At 46.1% G+C, this 15,247-nt stretch overlaps 2 protein-coding genes across 3 annotated transcripts in view; one reads left to right on the top strand and one right to left on the bottom strand.

Moving 5' to 3' along the window:
• The first annotated feature begins 951 nt into the window (after window positions 1-951).
• Window positions 952-7,466, top strand: pink1 (PTEN induced kinase 1). Its single transcript, XM_022234638.2, has 8 exons — window positions 952-1,671; window positions 2,022-2,459; window positions 2,767-2,891; window positions 3,191-3,385; window positions 3,730-3,896; window positions 4,189-4,313; window positions 5,279-5,518; window positions 5,998-7,466. Exons 1-8 carry the CDS (start codon window positions 1,210-1,212, stop codon window positions 6,328-6,330), a joined length of 2,085 nt encoding a protein of 694 aa, XP_022090330.2. The 5' UTR covers window positions 952-1,209; the 3' UTR covers window positions 6,331-7,466.
• ube4b (ubiquitination factor E4B) overlaps window positions 6,801-15,247 on the bottom strand; it is a 26,462-nt gene continuing 18,015 nt past the window's right edge. Inside the window, exons 18-28 of one of the 2 annotated variants that reach the window (XM_022234635.2) lie at window positions 14,696-14,823; window positions 14,320-14,421; window positions 13,839-13,956; window positions 13,147-13,264; window positions 12,651-12,777; window positions 11,998-12,142; window positions 11,388-11,522; window positions 10,578-10,769; window positions 9,711-9,879; window positions 9,352-9,498; window positions 6,801-8,625 (exon numbers count right to left, since the gene is read on the bottom strand). In XM_022234635.2, the coding sequence (XP_022090327.2) occupies window positions 8,567-8,625; window positions 9,352-9,498; window positions 9,711-9,879; window positions 10,578-10,769; window positions 11,388-11,522; window positions 11,998-12,142; window positions 12,651-12,777; window positions 13,147-13,264; window positions 13,839-13,956; window positions 14,320-14,421; window positions 14,696-14,823 (1,440 nt within the window). In that variant the 3' untranslated portion in view covers window positions 6,801-8,566. The remainder of the gene's footprint in view (window positions 8,626-9,351; window positions 9,499-9,710; window positions 9,880-10,577; window positions 10,770-11,387; window positions 11,523-11,997; window positions 12,143-12,650; window positions 12,778-13,146; window positions 13,265-13,838; window positions 13,957-14,319; window positions 14,422-14,695; window positions 14,824-15,247) is intronic. The other variant, XM_022234636.2, reaches the window with a different exon arrangement.

The following is a 15,247-nucleotide window of genomic DNA, read 5'->3' as shown; positions in this document are numbered from 1 at the left end:
TTCATTTCACGGTACTCCTGAGCCGATTTTCTGGAACAGACTAATGTTAAAAAAAAAAAGCTTGAGCGAGTGTCCAGGAGAGGCGGGAGGCATATAGTGACGTTCACGTCCGGTATTTCAGATCCTAGAGTCACTCAATTAAAAAAAAATGACTCATATGTACATACAATGTAATGTAGGGAAAAATAAGGGGAAAAAACAGTGCTCACCGGTATGTTCCGGTGCTGTGTTCTGTACACATATGTACTCGGATTGTCATGTAATCATATTCAACATGAGATTTATCCACCTTAAATCCATCCAATATTTAGCTGGCCGTTTCCACGGAGCATTTCTTTGACTTTTGTGAGTTTTCCTTTACTTCTAACAACCTGAGTGTAACCAAAAGTATTCGTGGAAGCTTGTAACTCTCTTCCACAGCATTTGAAATGCCGAATGTTCAGTGATGTCCCTTCACATTCGTTCTTTTTGGTGTTTCAAATTAACTTTTTCCCTTTTGACTTAACAGATGAAAACAAATCTTATTAAAAAAAAAACCTCTGCAAATACGACTTGGCAAGTCACCCCAAGATATACAGTGCATGAACTTGAGCGGGAATGTAGGCACACGATCATTGCACGACGTTGGTAAAGGACCCTATCCTGTATAAAGAACACTTGCAAAAAAGGGCACTTCTGAAAAAAAAGCACTTCGTATTGGAGGAATGAATAATTCCTTAGCCACTCTCCTTCCACATCTGTGTTGAAACCCCACGGCGGTCTTGCACAAGCTCAGTTAGTTATGTCAATATTTGTCAATTTCGCTTTTTCCCGAACCAACCCGTGACCGGATGGACGACGTTAGACTTGCGGATAAGTTAACTGGCGAGTACAAGTACGCCATCCATTGCCAGCGCAGCCAAAGCACAAGAGGGCGGGCTTGAGTGACATCATCGTTAAAAATAACCATTACACACGACATAGCCCGAGCCGGCCCTGCGTATCATAATTTTCAGCTTAAGCTTGTTGGCTTGGAATTGATGCTGATGTGACATTAGTCAGAGCATTAATTTGTCCCTTTTATGGGCCCATTGGGGCCCAAACAAATGTATACGGTCTGGTTCTAAATTGTGACAATTTTGCATAGCTTTCAGAAGGTTATCAACGTTAAATTCACCGTCAACTTTTTAGCCAACATCAACAGAGTCGAAGTTTTGAAATTGCATCATCATGTCGCTTCGTTCTGCCTTCGTTCGAGTGAAGCAGCTCCTCAGCGGGCATGGCGGATTTTTGCTTCCACGTCGGGTTCTTCTTATCCCCGGCAAAGCTCACCCGCAGGAAGGGGCACAAAAAGCCAAAGCCTTTGCAAGACACGCTGTTCCGAGGGTGGGTGGGGAAACCCCCTCCAACCGTCTGCAGCGAGTCTTTGCTGGTCGCGCGGGGGCCAACCATTCCACCTTGGCTGCCCAGCTCCGGCGGAACGCCGCCCTGCGGTTGATCCAGTACCACTTCCGGAGGGGAGGGGCAGGGCGTGGCTCGCGATGTGGAGGCACTGGAACCCACCTGCCCATTTATGCCTTCCTGGGGCTGACGTTGGCAGCAGGAGAGAGGGGCGTGCTGGAGGAAAGTGACACCAAAAAGAATGAAAAGATGCAATGGTTGCCACTGGAAACATGTTGCGAGATTGTTAGGGTAAGCCTTTCAAAAACAAAGAAAAACAATGCTATCTTAGCTTCAGAATTCTTGCAACCATGTCATTTCTTCAAGTCTTTTCACTTCAAATATAAATTGAAAATGTTTGAAACATACTGGCATGACCAGATGACTGGCTGTTTTCATTCTATTTTCTGTGCAGTGTCATGCTCAATGCTTCTGTTAATTTTTGTGTGTGTACATTTACTCTACCTTGTCATGATGGCATAACATGATTATGAAATTGTGTGTGATTGGTCAACCCACATTTCTGACATAACGGTGCTCTTTACTGCAGTTTTCCAGTTTCGATTGTCAGAAAAGTTTTGATAACATTGATTTCATTTCAGGGTGTCTTCCAAAGCGATTCGCCATATTGCAGAGACCCTCAGCTTCCAATCAATTCGGACTTCCCATCGGATACGGCATCCTACATCATCTCCAATAGACACCTTGGGAAGGGCACCAACGCGATCATCTATGCTGCACGGCAGAGACCGCTTCCCTCAGCAGAGGGCAGCGTCGCTGATGGAGCAAGAGAGGGCGAGCACGTCGGAGAAGATGATGCGATCATCTCCCAGGTGGATGATGACGACGAAGCAGATTGGGAGATGGTGTCCGGTGAGACCAACTCAGTCGATCTGATGGAGATATCAGATGTAGAGAGTCTTGATGATGCCAATGATGTGGATGGTGATGGCGAGACACAAGAGAAGGAAACCAATGATGCCTCAGGAGGTCATCTCATGAAAGAAGATACTGGAGATGGTTATGACTTGGCACTCAAGGTAAGATTCAGCATCCATAATCAACCTGCACAGTCTTGAATCATCCAACTTTCTTTGGTTTGTCTTTCAGCCACTATTCGATTCCTTTGTGACATTGTACATGAAAGATTAAAACAGGCAGTTTAACAGTCATTGATACATAGCATGGTTCAGTGAAGGGTTGTTAGTCTCAAGCTCATTTATATTGCCGACAACCCCCTCAGGGTTAAACGATTGAGAGCCGAGTTAGGATTCAAGATGGACTTTGTTAGGATTCCAGATGGATTTCAGGAGTGCTCTCGCATCTTTCGTGCTCCCTCTCTCCCAGATGATGTTCAACTACGACATTGCCTCCAATGCGACCGCCATATCCCAGGCCTTTGAGAGGGAATGCCTTCCTCTGTGGTCGAGCCTCGCAAAGGGCTCCTTTGGTGACTTCCGCTGGGAGAATGGGTGAGATAAGACCTTCCTCCTATAAATATGTTTTTGTTTGTTCAGAGTGTTGGAAAACGATGCTGAAAGGGTATTGACAGGGTTGTCAGTATAAGAGAACATTTTGGATCAGAGTTCTAATAGTGCAAGGTGCACATGAGTGTCAGGCATGTAAGATCTCAAAAGTATGCTAGGATGCCTTACTCTGTGTAATAGACCCTTTTCACCAATGACAAAAGAGCGCAACTCCAAAAGGGCTCGATGCTCAATAATGCTCAGCTAAATTGACTCGTAACTGGCTTTGGAATTGTCGTCATCAGGCACAGAGCCAAGATGAAAGCTCAGCGATTCTTGCCGCGCCATCCCAACATTGTGGAAATGTACCACGCCTTTGTCACCCACACTGTGGCCCACGACCTGGACGAGGCACGGACCCTCTTCCCTGCGGCCCTGCCAGCGAGGCTGCACACTGACGGGATGGGACGGAACCAGACGATGTACCTGGTGATGAAAAGGTAGGGTCGGGTGGGGCCATTTTTCAAACTTCAGCGTCAACCGTTGTTCTACATCAAGGCTCTTATCTCTTGCAGTATTCATTTCTGCACTTCCAAAACTCTGATTCGTGAATGGATTCCTTTTTCCACAAGAATTTGAGATTCTGCCGTGCAAGCAATGGTTCCAGTCTTATCACTGAGTTGGAGCGGTCGCTAGCCAACAAGTGATGTTCACGTTAAACTCAATGCTAGTGATAAAAATCGAGGGATGAAAAACATAGCAATGGTTCAGTTATATGTCAAAACTAAATTGGACGTCGGTTGTCTTGTAAGTGATCATTGCCAAGTGTCATTTCTGATTTCAGGTACGACATGACGCTCGCTGAGTACAACCAGAATATTGGCTGCCCCTCCCAGCATGTTGCCATGGTGATCATTGCTCAGCTCCTGGAGGGTGTGGCCCATCTGGTGCACCATGGGATAGCTCACCGAGACCTGAAAAGTAATAACGTCCTGGTCGAGTTGACAGCAGGTAAGCCGTGAGCTGTTTCATAGTCCGTGGAAATGCCAAGGTGAACGAAGTTCTCTGAAGGACACTGTACATATTTTTGACCCATATTGAGTTGTAGTTTTTCAAGTATGGAGCCTCGTTAGAGCCCAGCAATGGAGACAAAGGTATTGTCTGTGAGGTGGCTGTTGTGGATAATTTTCACGACTGTGATGTCCTGTCTGGGTCACCATACAAAGGTCCGTCTATTTTGACATATCTCAACCTAAACTTGACTGGCTTAGTTGAATTGTCTTGACCCTTTTTTTTGATGAAGGGAGCCCTCATGTGGTGATAGCGGACTTTGGATGCTGTCTGGCCGACGAAACCATAGGTCTCCAGCTTCCATACCCATCAAAACACACTGAGATTGGTGGAAACAGCGCCCTCATGGCCCCGGAGGTAGGTCCTCACATACGTTCACCCAGCACTGCCGGTGTATCAATTTAGTTAATACACGGGATTGTATGGGGCGGCGTAATCCAGTTCTGTCTCCTGCGAGAGGGCTTTGAATTATGATCAAAAGAGGCAGCGGTGGAGAGCCGTAGCCAGTGTTCAATTCTTGTGCATGCCGTAGTCTCACGTGGAGATGCCACACCGGGTGTTGCCAACATAGAGTACATTAACCGTTGAATGTATTTCTTGTAGGGGTTTTCCTGGAGAAATACCCCACATGTATATTTGTAATGGACATTTAATGACACACATGATAAAGCCTTAAGTGCAAAAGTTTTTTTAAAGAGATATTGAACCATTGATTTGTTTTGCACAAAGAGAGGAAATAAACGAATTTTCACTGCTCAAAAAAAGGCTACTGCATATTTGATTACATAAGATCAAACGTCTCGTTTCCATCACAAAAGCTCACTGGAGTTCCAGTGTACGACCCTGAACAATCAGCAAAACTAAGTTGAGGAAGGAGACTTACGTGTCCTGGGAAATTGCCATTTGCAGCAGGTGTATTTTGAGTTGGGTTGTAGATACAAGAGAAAGCAATGGCAGATGTTGTAAATAACTGTCTAAATTCTAACCTCCCTCTAACAAAGCCTGATACAAACCTTTCATTGAATTTGGGAAAGTAGATCTATCATCTTTGTTTGCAGATTTAAGTTCTGACTTGATGTATGTAAAAATGCCTGGGGTGTGATTTTTAAAAAAAACTGCTTTGCCTTGTGTGTTTTGTGAGGGGTGAATGCATTCCTGAAAAGGACTGTTGTTTTTTTCTTTACATTGGAAAATCCCCATTTTGATTTCAACTGCGTTGGTATCAAATTTGGCCCGTTTTCTGTAATGGTTGGACAAATACCTAATTACCAAAGTGCCATTTCCATGCCATGTTGGTCGAAAAACTCCAATTAAATTTCCAGGTCAAGTTGGCGGTACCAGGACGGGACGCTAAAATCGACTACACCAAGTCCGACACATGGGCGGTAGGGCCCATGAGCTACGAAATTCTCGGGCTGCCCAATCCGTTCTACTGTCGCAACGGGAATCCGGGGTTGGACAGTGCTCAGTATGAGGCCACCGATCTGGCTGCCTTGCCAGACGATACCCATCCAGGTCTGGCCAAAGTCGTCAGCCTCCTACTGCGGAAAGACCCTGCAGAGGTAGGACACTATTCAAATCTCATTGGAAACCATTTGTGGTCGAGTCCATTTGCGAGCACAGTCACAAGTGAGGGTGTCAACAGTGACAAGGCAATTATTTTGTCACCGCCGAGTTGGGTAGTGTGAGACTTGGCTTGAAACAGGACTTGATTTTGGACTTGATGACAGCCCTGTTTGTAGATCTCGGAGACACCTGTTCCAAAATTTCCATCTGACCTGTGTTTTCCCCCAAAATGACTGAGCAAACTTAAAGTGATATCAAATTCTAAAATAGTCACGTTTCAAGAAAGAAAGGCCAGCACAAGGATTGTACAGTTCAGGGTGTCATTGTAATGGATTTGAAGTTTGAAAAGGCAGAGAAAATGCCCACTTGCCTGGTGTTGCAAAGCCGAAACAAAGCTACATGTCGTTTCAAGCTTTCTTAAAATTTAATGAAGTATCTAAATGCTGTTCGATGCAAAATTCTGTTTTCTTGACAGCGGCCATCAGCTACAGTAGCGGCCAACATGCTCCATATGTTGCTATGGCAACTGCCACTTCTCACCTTTGCATCGTGGGAAGGATCCACGCCGGTTTCCGCCATCGCCTCACCACAGCAGCACCTGGCCGCTTGGCTGCTGCGGTTGTCAGCCGGCCAGCTGTGTCAGAGGTCGCCGAGAGGTCAAACAGTTGAGGTGGAAGGCCAGAGGTCATGGCAAGACGACATCGAGTACCAGCTGTGTTGGACCTTTCTGTCTCGCGTGACCCCTGATGAGGTTATGAGTGCATATAATGCCATAGTGCGTTTGTGCACTACCAATTACCACATCTGAGAGATCTGCTGCTCCTTTCCTCGGTATTATTATTCAGATGTTAGAAAGTTTTTTCCCACGACAAGCTTTATTCTCCCGAGGCGAACCTGTAGAACAAAGCCAGGTTGACCCTTCAGACTATCGTTTCAATGATTACCTGAACTTTTGCAGGCTACTTTCAAGACCTGGAGTAAGTGGACTCAGTAGGTCGTTTCCCACCTTGTGATTGCCCGAGGAAAAAGCATGACATTATTACGTTACTCGTCTATTGTTTTGTGTAACTCACAGGCCTGGGCTGGTGTCCTGACTTCACAAATGATATCAGGCATGAGTCTCAGTGTAAGCGGTAAGCTCCAACGGCCAGCAGGTGAATTCAGATATGATTAATTGAATGCATGAGAAAAGCCAGACTTTGAGAGGAAATAACTTCTAAAATATCAATGTAGAAATCTGTCAATTTTGTGAGCTGTTGCAACGACAGACGCAAACTGTTCAAGTTTCATTCTCCACTGACCACTCTTTTTAATATCAACATTAATTTGCACGCGACACATCGTCTTTTAACCACTACTGGAGTACAAAAAAGACTTCTCAATACCTTCGTTTTATCAAGTATCTTTGGAATTCAATAATTTAAATAATGGTTTTTGTAAATGGTTTTTGCCCAACGTTACCCATCAGTTTAGATTTGTGAATACGAAGACGTAGGCATTACACAAGTCATGGAAAATAGATCAACTAGTTGAATAACCGTAGATACAAGGATCATTTATGTTAGGCTGTAAAATGTGCCGGACCGTTTGAAGAATGCATGTAAAAGGGGACCTGTTTTGCGTTCGATGCTATCAAGCGCCAAAAATGAAGAGTTTAACCTCGCTTTCAAATTCAATATGGCTGACTCATAACTAAGGTCTTTTGAATAGAGGGCCGACCAGCCAATGACAGGGAAAATTTTTCAGTATCCTTGTGTGTCTGCCCCCCGTGACAAAGTAAAACATGTACGGGGGAAGTGGTCTCTTGAACGGGGGTGTTCTGTGCTGGTGCGGTCAAGTGGGTGATGCAAATGCGTCACTTGTAAGGGCGACGGCAGAAGGGATAAGTGTGTTTAAAAGAAAGGTTTGCTTGTGAATAAACTCAGATAGTTTGGAATTATGAAACCAGTGTTTGTCACCGATCTTAGTAATCTGGGGCAGCGGTGTCGAGGAAAATAGAAAGGGGTTGGAGAAATTCAGAACAGTTTAGTTTGACAATTGAGCAAAATGTGGATGTGATGTTTCAGAATTGTACTGGAAGCGTCACGGTTATTAATGACGTTTGCTAGTTTTGGATGCACACACTAGCCGAAGGACCCTGTCGTCTAGGAATTTGTGCTCGGCGTTCGCAGAAAGCTTTTTCCATACCACAATTCCCGGATGACCTTTCGGTAATGGCAAAAGTGCAATGTATCGTATTTTGCTGGGTTACTGTCACTTTTGACACCGCTCTTGATCCAGATCTGGTCAAGATAAAAAGCTGACCTCTGACCTTTGTGGGTTCACCTGTTCCACACCATTAACAGCCAAGTATTCTTGGCAAGACCCCGTTGTAGGATTTATCTTGTTCCTTTTTCCCATCCTCAACTTTAAGCCCCCGAATGGTCAAATTTTCAAAGAAACATCATACTTTCAATTCTCAGTCATAGCCTTTCAAACTAGTTTTTTAACTGTGACTTAAGTCATAAATAACTCAAAAAGATAAGACTGGCCTTCAGTTTCTGCAAAATGAAGCCACCCGCTCGCCATCATAAAGGATTGTTAAGAGTCGGGTATTTAAAAGGGAGAAGTTGACTGGGACATTCCACGCAGACAAAATGCCACTGCGACGCATTCCCCTCGCATGAGTGCTTCTGGCCTCCAACTGTGCTCAGGAAATGTGCTGTCGAGAACGTTCACTGCTCCGAGTTCTTCACTGGCCTTCTCGTGATCAGGAATAGTTTGCCAGGTCCCGGTCTTCTTTTTCTCAAAAGCATGACTGGTCCCCATCAAGCGAGTCTCCAGTCTTGGCAGGCAAGCCTCACCGGTTCTCCTGCCTGTCGTGCCTTTTTAAAACGGCGCACTGTAAGTGTCAGACGGGAGCTACTTCAGGAGAAACGAAAGTGTCAAGGCTCTGCCTTGCAGTTTCACGTTTAAAGCCGAATCATTGAGGAAAAACGAAAAGGGAATGACGACTCGGAGAGTTGAGAGTTTGCGGGGATGGAGTTATCAAAAGGTAAGCCTCGTCACAATTTTGTCTTCTTGGATTGGATCCATTCTGTGATTCTCTTCTTGAGGTCAGTTGCTGTGAAAGAAAAGAGGAAATCAACAACTTAATGGGAACGTAAACACTATCCATTTCGTCAGTTAGTGCCACGGTCAACAACCACAGAATTCTCTTGTTTGTGTCTAAAGAGAAATCCATTTCTCTCTGAATCTAGTCATTTTGGGCATTTGCAACTTGGAGAACAGGCTGAATCATGGTTGACCACTTCTTGCCGGGTGGAATTTGTATGTACGGGATGAATTTCCGTGGGATTTTCAAGATGTTCCGTTTTCAAAATTCTTCAGAAATTCATAACTTCATTTACTTGATGTCGACACCTACATGAATGACCTGACAGGCAACCTCCATTGATGCCCGAGTATTTCAGCCAGGCCTGCTGCCTTGTAAAGAGAGCCCAGATTGTGCAAAGGTCCAGCTCTTTTGTCCGATTTTGGTCACCCTAACTATGCATACAAACCCAAGAGGCAAATGGTTAAGGCAACATCTCCCAGGTTTGGTCTGATTTCTAACCCCTGCTTTCGAAGTCCAGACAATAATGAAAAGATGGGGAACCGGTCTCACTTCACTTTATTTGGTTGAATTCTGCATTCTCCAATCAGCCAGAATTCCCAAATTCAAAAATGGATGCACGGCCTGATTGGAGCTGCAGCATACCCTGCGCTCAACCACGTGCTGTAAAACAAGAGCGCCCTCTTCTGTTCATGCACAGAGCCCACAGCGGGACCTGGTTTTCTGCAAACCCACCTGGCTGCAGCATGTCGCTGGTCAGCTCCTGCCGATTGAAGGGGTCCGTCTGCGAGTTGAGCAGGTGACGCTCAATGATCTTACGCTCCATGACGTGGCCCGAGGGCAGGATGACCGGGTCGTGCATGAGGGTGTTCATCAGAGGGTCTGGCGGCAGGCACAGACAAAGAAAAGAAGCCATTAGTGACTCCCACTGACAAAGTTTAGGGCAAGTTCCAAGGACGGCTATTCGTGGACCAAGGAATGGCGCCACTGCCTGATTGGAATGGGGCAAGGTGAAATGTTGGAGGCATTCGGGAAACAGGGAGGTTAGGCTCTGGGAGGTTAAGCTTCAGATCACCATTCTCCTGCGAACTGACCTTTGAACTCATCGGGCGCGTCGTCATAGTCCACCTCTAACTGCTGGTTGTGGGAGGTGATCTCCTGAGCCCGTGACATCAGACGGGAGAACTGATTAATCTCTGACTGTGTCTTCAGTCGGGCTAGGAAGTGGAGGGCATCACTCACTAGCTCCGGGCGGAACGATCGCTGTAATGTTTTTTCAAAGAAACACACAGCCATTGCAACATTTGTAACAATTCAAGTCTCCTGACCTCTGACACTGACAACTGCTTTAGTTGATGAAAGTGAAAAAGACACCTGTACCATAGTATAAGCACAGTACGGGGGACATATGGCCTAGCGGTAAGGGTTTGTAGGTCAGGGGGCCCTGTGAGGGCAGATTTGGTTATGTTAGCCGCGTGCGCCTGATAGGGCAGCATCAGGCTAGTATACTCCCCAGGGAGCTGAGATGGTTTCAGGAATGTTCAGTTATTGCGAGCCTAATGTGCAGGGATGATGATAGTACAGCACCTTGAGCATCATTTGTGATGGATATGTGCGCTGTATAAGAACCAGCTATTATTATTGTTATTATTAGTGAGCGCGCAGGCCATGCGATGATTCCCCACCCATGTCTTGCTGGAAATGTTCCGGACGTCACCTGCGCTACCCACGCCCATTCACGTGGGGTACAAGATGGCCAAATCCACTCTGACTGGAAGTGTCCCCCCCCCAAGCAGATATTGGTCACACCCCCTCACTGCCTTTCCCAACAAACTTGCGAGAACCTGTGCGCGCACACGCGGTTCGCAGGTTCTTTTTTTTTTTCCATTCTAAGTGAGGACACGCCATCCCTTTGTTTCCCCTCCGCGCTGAGCGGACCGAGTAGCGCACCCATCCCTTACCTCATCGTTGGCCAACGCCGTAGCAAGCTCCTCGCTGTCCAGGTGCAAATAGATGGTGGCCAGTTGGTCCAGCATGCGGCGCGGCTGGAAGCCGTACTTGTCCCGGTTCTCAACCTTCAGGTCGTTGCACTTGGGCCCGCACAGCTGCTGCAGGTTGAAGTTGAGCATGGCCGCCAGCCTGTCGCACAGCTCCTACGGCACGCACACCAAAAAAAAAAGGATACTAGACGTCAGGGATAGCCAAGGCTTGTCGCCGGAGTTCACCATCCGAATGGTGACTGGTTTTTAATTCAAATCAAGATTAATGTGAGCCAAGGCGAGAAGAACTTGCAATAAGTCAAAATCAAAGAGACAACACTCACAGCACGACTTCAAACATAAGAAATCGCTCAGCCTTTTATGAAATGTACACTCAGACTGAACACTCAGGCAAAATTTTAATTACTCGTTTATAATGTGAACACTTTTTTATTATATTTCAAACTGAACACATATGGAACTCCCACTCAATACCAATCGACTCTACCCGCCAGAAACATAAAATCCTACATCAACAATGCCACGTCTTTGAGCATTTCCATCAGTTGAGGACAACATTTCAAGAGGCAGTTATGAAGCCAAAAGTCGAAGACAATTCTCAGATTTGAAAAACGGGCTCGAGTAAATTAGTCAACAGAAGCAGTGCGATGATCACCTTTCCTTCGAAGAGCCCAGGCCCCACCACTCTAAGTCTGTGCCTCCAAAACAACAGCATCAATCCAGTTGCAACAATTCTCCACAAAAACTTGGGCTGCATTGCAAGCCACTCACCGGCCTAAGGAATGGCTGTTTGATCTCCTTGGTGAGGTAATTGAACATCTCCAGCGTCTCGTTGGCCAGCGTTAGGTAGGACCGGCACTGCTTCTCGTCTGTGGACAGCTGGCGGATTTTACCCTGTCTCTCCTCCTGTGAAAGACAAAAAAAAAACATCGAGCATACAGCTCATTAGGAAGCCAGAGGACCCCCCAATCCACCAAAATCTACGGAAAAGGTCTGCAAGATTTTGATGGATTTCGATGGAGCTGGATTGATGTCACATGCTCTTATCCTGAATGTGTTTCCTTTATACATCAAATCGTAATAATCTGTGTAAACAGACGGCTACAGAGGTGTTTAAAGCTATGGAGAATTATCTTTCTCTACCAAATTCCTAATTTGATCCCTAGGCCAAACTCACAGAGTATAGAAATTGCTAACCACATACACCATATGCTTAGCAGAGAAAGGTTACCAGCCCAAAAGGCAATGCATTCTGTACTTCATTTGACTGCTGTCCGCTCGGTGTTGCTCAACATAGAAATCTGCTGAGCCATAGAATTTGCTAAGCAGCTCTCTCAAATTTTACACCCCCTGGGTTTTCCAGACAAAAAGCTCGCCTCACCTGATCCAAGGCACTCCAAGCCTCCTTGTTCTTCATGGCCTCCTGGACTTCGTGGATTCTCTTGAGGCAAGCCAGGCTCTCGTCCAGCAGGAAGGTGGTGTCGTTCATCAGCATGTTGATGAAGCGCACGAACTCGGACTGCGACCTGGCAGGGAGAGGGGAGAGGTATTAATGCACGAGAAGACGGGGTACCCTTCAATTCTGACTTAGAAACTGAACTCCCTGGTGAGGTTTCTCCGATCAGGGTCTGGACCTTTGAATATTTCGCAAACAGCCATCTATGGGCCTCGAGCTGGACCAAGAGAGGGCGCTTTTCCTCAGCAACGGAGGCTCCTTTGGTACTAACTGCACATCGCTGTTTTGCGAATGACAAGGAAACTCAAGCACTGCAGTTGTGTCACTACCAACAAAATTAACACTCCCAACCAACGCGGCTCTTTCCAACCGATGAGGGGGGTGCTTCTACTCGAGATGGCTAACCAATGAAACCCTTTGATGACAACTTGTTAAACTGACGAATAGCAAAGGGAAAACCGTCATTTCCTTTTAATTAGCGCACAAATACCAGACAGTTGGACATTTCACAACTCTTGCTGTTTCTCAAACTGACAAAAACAGAGCAGGGTGTCCGAGAGAGAAGGGATTGCGCTCACCCGCTGAATTTGATCATAGCATTACGGTGCATGGGTAGCCGCCACAGGGACTTGAAGATGATACTGATGTGGTAGCGGATGCTGAACTTGTCGTAAAACTCGCTGCTGGCTCCTGTCTGTTCCACATCTGGATATCCCACCAAAAAAAGGGAGAGAAAAAGAAAAATGACTGATTCGCTGCGGAAACATTGCTCGGTTGCTGTGAGCAATTACTGAGTCGCCCCTCAAACCCACAGTTCTCGGCAGGTTCATCTCTGACTTTGGCTTTGATCCTACATGTAACTCCAGAATCAATTGAAGTCTTTAATGTCTTCTAGAACCTGACTCCAAATTAAGACTTGGTACAGGAGGACCTGATGTTCCTAAAGCAGAAAATAACCCGAACCCGAGCCCGGCACTTTAACATCAGGGTCCAAACTTGTAAAGACGGAGGTCGAGGCCCAAGCTGTGGCCAGCGGTGACTTCTGACAGACCCACTGTGGTCCTGTCGGCTTACCGGTGTAGAAGGTCATGAGGGCTGGCACCAGGTGGTTGATGGCCAACGGATGGATCTGGATGGCTTCGTAGATCTTGGCCGTTCTGGTCTGGACGGCTGGACTCAGAACAAATATCACCTGAACAGGTGTTCCATTGAAAGAGATAAAGAGATTACTGCTTTGATCCTAACCCTCCTACACAGTTTAAAAGCATGGCTGTCTACTGTCACCATGTGGCAACGTATTTGCAATATAGGCAATTCACAAGACAGCGGTCGCCTAGAGTTTGCCGCAGACAGGCTACTTTTCAAGTTTACGGTTGCCATGCTGTCACAATTAAGCCCACTTCATAGATAATTTGGGGATATTTGATTGATTGAGGTGTCCCCTGCATCACACAACACCATCATTTTGCACACTTGACACCCCTTCGCAATAAGCAATATCGAAGTTTTAAACAAAATAAACTTTTCGGGAAAAAATTCAAGCTTTCCGTGCACAGAGCAGTTAGTGAATGAGACTGTCGACTTTTTAGCCCATGATGCATTGCAAAAAAGCCCCTCCATGACAACCTCTTTGTGGCGTACTGCACTGTGAATCGCACGTATTGGCAGGGACCACGATCTAGCTCTTAACATCAGAGATGGGCATGGCCTAAACAAAACATAAAACACAGTGACTGAGGATGATATTTGGCTTTCCCAATTCTTACCTCGACGAGCTTGGCCACCAGGTAGGGATTACGGATGCAGTGCGCTGAGCAGACAATGACAACTATAAATAGCACCATGTCCTGCTGAGCTGTGTCTTCTAGGGCTTGTGGGCAGTGTCTGGTGGGCGGAGAAATAAACAAGGGGGAGGCACATGAAGACAAACAAGCAGCCCACCAAAAATATGACCCAACCTAGCAAAATCGGTCAAAATCACCGGAACCACTTTTGAGTTATAAACCTTTTGGATCTCACAGAACAAACTTTTTCCATCCACATCAAGCCATAAGCAAACTCCAGAGAGAGCTAAGTTTTCCTCTTTCATATGCAAAATAAAGCAATATTCCTGAACATAAAAAAACCATAAGATTCAGACTTTGTGCAATGCAAGTCCACTGGACTTGAGCTTCACTCTGTATTTACCGGCACGAAAACACCGTACAAGAACAAAACACGACTGGAGTTATTTTCCTTCCGACTTACTGTACGATGAATAAGATGAACTCAGCAATGTCTTCGATGTAGTGTTCGGGTAACGCCGCAAATTCCATGGGCACTTCCTTGGGTAGAGGTAGACGGATTCTACTGCAGGTAAACGAAGAACAGTCTGTGAACATATGTAAACTTGAGACAACATCCAAGCGAGGTGTTGAACAAAATCCAAATTCTCTTCATCTCTTGTTACCGGGAGCCCCAGAACTGCTTAGCCCAAAAAGTGACTGCTTGGTGAAAAGAGGTTACCAGCCAAACATGCACGTATTTGTATGGCTCCTGGATGGTTTCCAGCTGATGTTTGCCTAGCGCATAAATCCGCTCAGCAATAATTTGAAATGAAGCCCAATTGGTCGGTGTCCCTTACTCTTGGTCCTTGGGCGTGAGCAGCTTGAGGAGCAGGAACATGACCGTGCCGTAGAATTGGAAGCAGTTCCTGAGGAGGTTCTCATCCAGCAGGCCCGCATCGCCGCAAAGCTTGGCCTTGTCTAGCTTCTGCCGGGCAAAAAATCAAAGCGGGGCACAGTGAGACTATGGAACGAATAAATCTACCTTATCACTCAGGAATACAACTCCATGCTAAGAAGGCAGAAATCGCCCCTTTTCTTGTCCCGTTAGAGTCGCAAAAGCTGACGCAGGCAGACAAAAGTTGGTCATTTTACTAAGAAGCGTTCTGGCTCCTGCATCCAAGTTGAATCTCTCTAGAGCAGGACACTAGTTGTGTATTTTACAGGTTAGCAAGCTTGGTTTGAGGTTTGTGTGCGACCCATAACAACAGATTACACGCCTGCACGGCTAGGACAGAATTTTCTGCAGGATTCTCGAGTTTGCATGGGATTCTCCGAAGAGCCAACACAGCATGACTGTCTAAATATGTTGAGATGACACAGTCGACGTTTCTCTTTCAGAGCAACTCTTC

The sequence above is a fragment of the Acanthaster planci genome, linkage group LG16 (assembly GCF_054643075.1).
Source record: "Acanthaster planci isolate LZ-2023a linkage group LG16, COTS_SCS, whole genome shotgun sequence".
NCBI lineage: Eukaryota > Metazoa > Echinodermata > Asteroidea > Valvatida > Acanthasteridae > Acanthaster > Acanthaster planci.
The sequence above is the reverse complement of the archived record's forward strand: the minus strand, read 5'-3'. Positions and strand labels throughout refer to the sequence as shown.

What these genes read in the sequence shown, in the direction of transcription:
- pink1 (XM_022234638.2), top strand. Translation starts at nt 1,210, where the DNA reads ATGTCGCTTCGTTCTGCCTTCGTTCGAGTGAAGCAGCTCCTCAGCGGG. An exon ending in CATGTTGCGAGATTGTTAGG is followed by an intron (nt 1,672 to 2,021) that starts GTAAGCCTTTCA and finishes ATTTCATTTCAG; the next exon opens with GGTGTCTTCCAAAGCGATTC. An exon ending in GCGCCCTCATGGCCCCGGAG is followed by an intron (nt 4,314 to 5,278) that starts GTAGGTCCTCAC and finishes TTAAATTTCCAG; the next exon opens with GTCAAGTTGGCGGTACCAGG.